Source organism: Chamaea fasciata, unplaced genomic scaffold, assembly GCF_029207755.1.
Source record: "Chamaea fasciata isolate MVZ Bird 193981 ecotype frontalis unplaced genomic scaffold, bChaFas1.0.hap1 SCAF_7, whole genome shotgun sequence".
NCBI lineage: Eukaryota > Metazoa > Chordata > Aves > Passeriformes > Sylviidae > Chamaea > Chamaea fasciata.
The window spans coordinates 61,160,323-61,167,049 of NW_027094092.1; the positions used below are offsets into that span (position 1 = coordinate 61,160,323).

A 6,727-nucleotide genomic window follows, 5' to 3' on the forward strand; every position below is an offset into this window, starting at 1 on the left:
TCCCTCAGGGACACTGCCGGCGTGATCCCGGAATACTTTCGCCTGGTAAACGAAATGCCGGAATCCTTCCGGCCGCACGCCACTGACGGAATCCCGGGATAAACCCGGCCGGAATAAACCTCCCCACCCGGCGGAGAGCGGGCGCCCTCAGGGCGCGGCCGCCATTTCCCCCCGGCGCGGGGCGGGGCGGGGCGGGGCGGGGCGGGGCGGGGGCGGGGCGGGGCGGGGCGGGGGCGGGGCGGGGCGGGGGCGGGACGAGGAGGGGCCGCGCCGCCTCAGAGCCGCGGCCATGGCGGGCTTTGTCCGGGAGCTGGAGCGGCGCGGCGGGCCGGCGCTGCGCCTGGAGCAGCGGGCGGCCGGCGGCGTGGGCTGTGTGGTGTGGGACGCCGCGCTGGTGCTCGCCAAGTTCTTGGAGACCGGCGCTTGTCCCCTCGCCCGTCGCCACGTCCTGGAGCTGGGCGCGGGCACCGGCGCCGTCGGCATCATGGCAGCCACGTTGGGGTGAGCGGGAGGCCCTGGCCGGCGCTGTCTTCTTCCCTCAGAACCTCTCTTTTCCTTGAAACCCTGTTTTCTGTCTCTTGCCATCGCGTTGTTCCCTAACCGCGTGTGTGTGTGTGTTGTAGGGCGAACGTGACCGTCACGGACCTGGAGGAGCTGCAGGAGCTGTTGATGGTTAATATTGAGAATAACAAGCACCTGGTCACAGGGTCAGTGCGAGCCAAGGTACTGAAATGGTTTGTATGAGCCTTTGTTTAATGCCTCTGGTCGGGTTTAATGGGGTGTCTGGGTTCAGGTTGGAAAAGAGTCGGTTTGGATGGGATGTTGGGAGTCGGGAATTCCTGGCTGGGAGGGTGGGGAGGTCTTAGAATGGAATTCCCAGATTTGCTGTGGCTGCCTCTGGATGCCTGGAAGTGTCCAAGGCCAGGTTGGAGCAGCCTGGGATAGTGGGGAGTGTCCCTGTCCGTGGCAGGGGTGGAATGGGATGGGATTTAACATCCCTTCCAACCCCAGACCCTTTGGGGATTCTGTGATTCTGCACTGGCTTTGTTAAATTGCTCAATAACTTCAAAACACCACTGTGAGAGGAAAACTTAATATGATAACAGAGTAGTTAACTTCGTGCTCGGTCCTTTAGCGTTATTGCTAAAGCTTCTTTTCACTTTTTGTTGGTGTTTCTCTTGTTTGTTTTTTGTAGGGGTGAAGATGTAACGGAATTTCAGCCTCCCCCTGATTATATACTCATGGCTGATTGCATTTACTATGAGGAGGTAAATGAGGACTTGGCTAAACCCCTGCAAAAAGGTTTCTTGAGAAGGGGGCGGGATCAGTGTTTTCAGTATGAGAAGTGTTCAGATGAATACTGTGCTCATGTCATGGTCCCTGTGGTTTATAAGAATATGTAGAACAAGACTGGAAAAAGGCGTTTTTAATAGATGTAAGGCCATTTGACATAGAACCAGGGGCTATTTTTATGTTAAAAATCCTAAATTGAATGTTTGTGCCTTCTCCCCCTGCCCTTTTTTTTTTAACATTGGGAAGGGTGAAGCAAAATGGGAACTGTTGAAATCACTGGTAAATGAAATTTACAAGTGCTACATCTGCTGTTTGGCTGCTCCTCACGCTTTCCTTGGGAAGGCAAGAGGAGAAATCCTGCTCCAGCTGAGTGGTTGTTGTAGTCTGCCTCGTGCCCTCAGCTGGAGCTGTGTAGGGTGTCCGTGGAGAGCTGAGGGAAGCTGCAGGAAAAGGAAAATCACCTGAAAAACCCCGTGCCCCAGTGCCCTTCCAATGGCTTTACCAGCCCCTGGCATTGAGTCCCTGCCTGCTGCTCCCATTTCCCTCCATTGTGGTCTGGATCTGAGCCATCCTCCAGGAATAATTGAGAAAACTCTCACTTTTGGGACACCCCGAGGAATACTCATTGTTGTGTGCCTGGAGGAAGTGCCCACTCAGCAGTGTGGGATGTTTCTGGCTTGGATTCCAGTTCAGTTTTCTTGGTCAGTGTGGGGAAACTCTTCTCCTGTGAGTCCCCGTTTCTCCTCTGCTTCCCAACTTTCTCCCCATGGTCTTCTCGTCCCAGTTAAAGTACTAAAAATAACTCCCTGCAGAGCTTCTCTCTTGGGTGAAGACTTTAGCTAGAGGGTATCAGAACCAGTGAAATGAACTTGAAATCCACGTGGGAAACGTTTCACCTTTTTTGGGCAGTCCTTGGAGCCGTTGCTGAAGACCCTGAAGGACCTGACAGGCCCCGACACTCGTGTCCTGTGCTGCTATGAGCAGAGGACTATGGGGAAGAACCCTGAAATTGAGAGAAAATACTTTGAAGTGAGTGAGATTTAAGCACATTTTCTTTTTAGGCTGTTCAAAGTTTTGCTCAGGAACTCAAAACTCTCTCCTGAGTGATAAGAGGTGCTTCTGAAAAAAAAAAAAAAATCCTTCTCTCTAATGAGAGCCCATTAATAGGTGTTTTAATTGAATGTTCCAGGTGTATCTTGTGTGCAGGGGAGGAAAAGGAACACTCTGTGCGGGGGGATGATGGTCAGTGCACATTTAACTCTACGGAATAACTGGAATATTGCAAAAAAAAAGGGGGAAAGGGTGAGAATTCCAGGGGGCTGGTAGGTGTTAATCAAAGCACCTGTTTGATAATTAGTGCCTCACACTCTTGTGGCGCCCTGGCAGTGAGGAGGGCTGTGCTCAGCTCTGCTGCTCCCACCATAAACTCAACAGGTGTTGGTGTTTCTGGCTGACTTCTGCTCTTTTTTTTTTTTTTTTTTGTGATTTATTTCCTTCCTTGCCTTGGGTTCAGTCCAGGCAATCTGAGCACATCCCAGAGCTGATGCTGGGGGATTTTAGAGGTTTTTTTTTTTTCTCTCCTCTGCATTTCAGTTGAGAAGGTTGGCAGACAGGCAGGTGCTGTGGTTTGGCTTCGCATTTCAGGCATTGAGGCAAAATCATGGATTCACAGAACCATTTAGGTTGGAAAAGTCCTCTGAGATCATCAAGTCCAAGCACTGCCAAGGCCACCACTAACCCATGTCCCCCAAAGTGCCACTTGAACACATCCTTTAAGTCTCTCCAGGAGTGTTTTACCCCAAGCTTCAGTAGATTTTCCTGGAGCATTGCAGGTGTCTGTAGCTTCGAGTTAGTGCTGGAGCAGTTTAAATGAGGGTGAGGTGCTGCATGGGGAGGGGAAATGTCTGGAATGGCTGTGGAAGCCTTTGTGGACCTGTTCTTTGTGGAACAGCTGCTCCAGAGGGACTTTGAGCTGGAAACAATTCCCCTGGACAGGCACGACGAGGAGTATCGGAGCGAAGACATCCACATCCTGACCATCCACAGGAAGCCCACGGTAGGTGCACAGGATCCTGGGATGCTCTGGGTTGTTGGGAAAGGACCTTAAAGCTCATCTCATCCCACTCCATGGGCAGGGACACCTTCCGCTGGAATGGTTTCATGGCACCAGCACAGCGACTGCTGCCAGGAATTCCCAGAGCTTGCTGTTTCCTTGATACAGTGTGAGCATTCCAGAGGTGGAGCTCCGTGCTGACTGTGAAATTAGGGACCCTGTGGAAGCACAGCCTGGATCCCTGCTGTACAAAGGAGCTGCTTTGTTCCCAAACCTGGTGCTCCTGCCTTCCTCTTTTGCTTCGCACTTCTCCTGCTTCCATGTGCTGGTGGGATGGGACCTCCAAACTGGAGTTTGGAGGCACCAAACTAATAAAATGCCTGGTGCTGCTTTTGGCACTGCTGTGCCACGCTCTCCTCAAAACCAGCCTCTAGATCTGATACTCAGCAGCTGCCAGGATCGCTTGGATCGTTTTGGGGTTAATAGATGAAGCGCGAAGAAAACATTTTGCACATTGTGCCGACGCAACGCGCAGGCTCGGCTCTCGAACAGAATCAGTCACCTTTGTGAAAATCTCTCGACAGAATTCCCCCCCCGTGATGCCTTTGAGCCCAGGATCTCTCCGCTGGCAGAGCTGTGGAGAAGAGGGGATGGGATAACCCCGCAGCGGGACTGCGTCTGCGGCGCGGTTGTGACTCCTCTGCGCCCGTGTCGCTGGCGGGACTCGGCGGCGGTGTCTGACAGCGCCTTCCGGCCGGACAACTGCGGGCTGGCCGTGCCCGCGGAGGTGGGAATGGAGCCGGAGCGGCGTGTGCGGGGCCTCTGCTGGGCGGCCGCTGTGTGTGCCCACCCCGGGGCGCCGCGCCGAAACCTCCGAGACGGGAAAACTCCAGGAGCGCCTCAAACCGGCCGCTCAATAAAACTTTGGCACGGGAGATGGGTTTCGGATGGTGGGTTCTTCATTCATTCCCTGTCACTCCCTCTTCGGAGGCTCGTTCCAGGTGTTGGGGCTGTTGTGGTGGTGCTTCCTGCACAGATAAAAAAATGGTTCTGCCTTGTGTTTTCACCTGTGCTTTTCCAGTGTAAAAATCCAGCGTTGAAGTTTGACGCCTTCAGCTTATTCTGGGTGAGCAGGTTCCTTGTGGCTTTCAGTGTTCCTGCCTCTTGGAGCACAGTGGTGGCTTGGAGGAGGAATTTTGCAGGAATTCTCACTTTTCTGTGGTGGAAGTTGGGTCTGTGACGGAGGCACGAGTTACTCTGTGAGTTTTCTCTAAAAAACTGCTGGGTTGGGAAGAGCTTTGTTTGCAGGCTCCCAGGACTTTGCCGCACCTGCTCTGAGTTCAGGCTCCCTTTATCTCCAGTAAGAGAATTCCTTGCGCATTTCCCACATCCCGAAGCACTGTCCTGGCTTGCCGAGAGCGGCGGCGATGATTAGGGAACGCGAGAATTTAATTTGTCAAACCGCACGTGTTATTTGTTACCTTGTTAGGAGAAGAGCTCCTTAATTACCCAGTGGCCTGCAGGAAGGGATTCACTGGAATGTTTACACCGACGTGGATTCCCGGGTGGAAGCTCTTATTCCAGAAAAAGGAGGAAAAGATCCCCAGATCCCAGCAGTGGCAGGGATGATGTCCCAAAGTGCAAAGGGACGGTGTCACACTGGGATGCTCTGGCACTCTGTTTGGTGGTGGGGCTAAAGCAGAGGGGAGCAGCCTTTTCCCAGGGGTTTGGAGCTGATGGAACAACTGTGTTTCATCTACAGGACGTGTGGTATCAGCACTTCCTTTTGCACAGGGCTCGGATCTCTTCTTCAGAAGATAAAGGGAGGAAGTTGTGCTTTTGCTTCCCTGCTGGCTGCTGCTCTGCTTTGGGCTCAGGTTGTGACTGTCCCTGGGTGACAGAGACCTCGTGGGAGGGGGCTGGGTCATGTCACCTCCTGCGTCACCTCCTGTCACCAGCTGCACCCGGGGAAGGGGGATGTAAAACCCAACTGCTGCTGCTGCTCCTCCGCAGCTGTGGAGAGGAAACCGCCGCTAACCAGGGCAGCAGGGAGGGGCCGCCTGTCCCCAGAGCCACCACGTGAAACAGCTGCCTTTTGGGGAGAGAAAAGGGCTTTTGGCAAGGGGGGTGATGGGATCCTCCTGGGGCTCGGCTCCACTGTGTCTGGAGAGGCTGGTGGTGCCTGCTCTGAGCTGGGAGAGGGTGTGGAGCCCTCACGGAAAAAGGGATGCGAGGGAGGTGGTGATCCTGCTTCTTGCCAGCCTCTCTGTTCTCTCACCTGTCCCGTTTGTCCCAGTTGGATTTGTCCTGATTGCTTGGAGAGAGAGCATGTTTTGGTGCCACTTCCATTAAACACAGGGGCTCTTTGGAGAAGTCTGGCTGTGACAGAAGTCAGCCTCTGCCTGGCCTCTGGGCGCACAGCAGGTGCTCTGGAGAACTCCTGTCCCTTGCGGTCCCTCCTGCCACGCCAGCCCAAATCTGTGCCAGCTCTCCACACACGAGAGCTCATCCCTGGGCTCTGCCTCCAGGCTGGCTGTGCTGGGAACCAGCAGCACCAAATCCACCACATCCCAGCCGAGGACCCAGCCTGTGCCTCACCTGCTGAGATTTGGTTGTGTCCCCACAGGAGAGAGCAGGAACCCTCCCTGTGCTGCTGCTGCGGGAGCCGGTTTGGTGTCACAGGCAGAGACATTTGGGAGTTTGAGGCGTTTGCCTAAAGTCACGCTTAAATTGTGGATAATTTTCTGGCTTGGTTTCAACACCAGCTCAGGCAATGGGAAACTGTGTGGGCTGTGGGTGCAGAGATCACGTGTGATTTTCCTGGGAGAGCTCCTGTGCTGGGTCAGCCCGCAGCCCTGGAGGGTGGCTCTGCCCTGCCCTGTCCCTCTGGTGACAGCAACGGCAGTGCCACCATCCCGTGCTGCCTCTGGGGCTTTGCTGGGCTGCTCACTCCTGGCTGTGACAGCCAGTGGAGCTGTTCCAGTTCCACTTGGATCGAGGGCGTGCAGTCCAGGAAGGGAGCACAGTGTGCAATGCCAGCTCAGCGCCAGCCACATCCATCACTGATTTCTTCCTGTCATGCTATCAGTCACAAACTGCAGGAGCCACGGTGCTGCATGGGCGTTTCTCCCTTCTCTAGGACAAGCAGGGTAGCTGCCAGAAAGAGGGCCAGTGTCCAGATCCAGCCATCCATGAGTGATTCCCAGTGCTGCTGCAGAGCCCCCTGGGGCTGTGTGAGGCCAGGACCTGCTCCCACACATCCCACAGGGCTGGTGGCTGTGCTTGGGAAAGCGTCCTCCCCAGCTGTGTAATCATTTTCCATGGCATGAGGTCCTGGACAAATGGATTCTCCTCTTTGAAAATGAAATCTTACTTTTTCCT

General features: G+C 54.4%; 1 protein-coding gene across 2 annotated transcripts; it reads left to right on the top strand.

The window, feature by feature from the left end:
- Positions 1–279: 279 nt before the first annotated feature.
- On the top strand, positions 280–6,498 carry VCPKMT (valosin containing protein lysine methyltransferase). Of its 2 annotated transcripts, none has more exons than XM_066189175.1 (6): positions 280–501; positions 624–734; positions 1,196–1,268; positions 2,203–2,322; positions 3,245–3,349; positions 3,931–6,498. In XM_066189175.1, exons 1-6 carry the CDS (start codon positions 290–292, stop codon positions 4,003–4,005), a joined length of 696 nt encoding a protein of 231 aa, XP_066045272.1. In that variant the 5' UTR covers positions 280–289; the 3' UTR covers positions 4,006–6,498. The 2 variants fall into 2 exon arrangements, with proteins under 2 accessions (XP_066045272.1, XP_066045273.1); XM_066189176.1 differs by having other exon boundaries at positions 624–707.
- The last annotated feature ends 229 nt before the right edge of the window (positions 6,499–6,727 follow it).

Excerpts from the sequence above, each read along its gene's own strand:
- VCPKMT (XM_066189175.1), top strand. The coding sequence starts at position 290 with ATGGCGGGCTTTGTCCGGGAGCTGGAGCGGCGCGGCGGGCCGGCGCTG. Across the intron at positions 502-623 it reads ATCATGGCAGCCACGTTGGG|GGCGAACGTGACCGTCACGG; the intron begins GTGAGCGGGAGG and ends TGTGTGTTGTAG. Across the intron at positions 735-1,195 it reads CGAGCCAAGGTACTGAAATG|GGGTGAAGATGTAACGGAAT; the intron begins GTTTGTATGAGC and ends TGTTTTTTGTAG.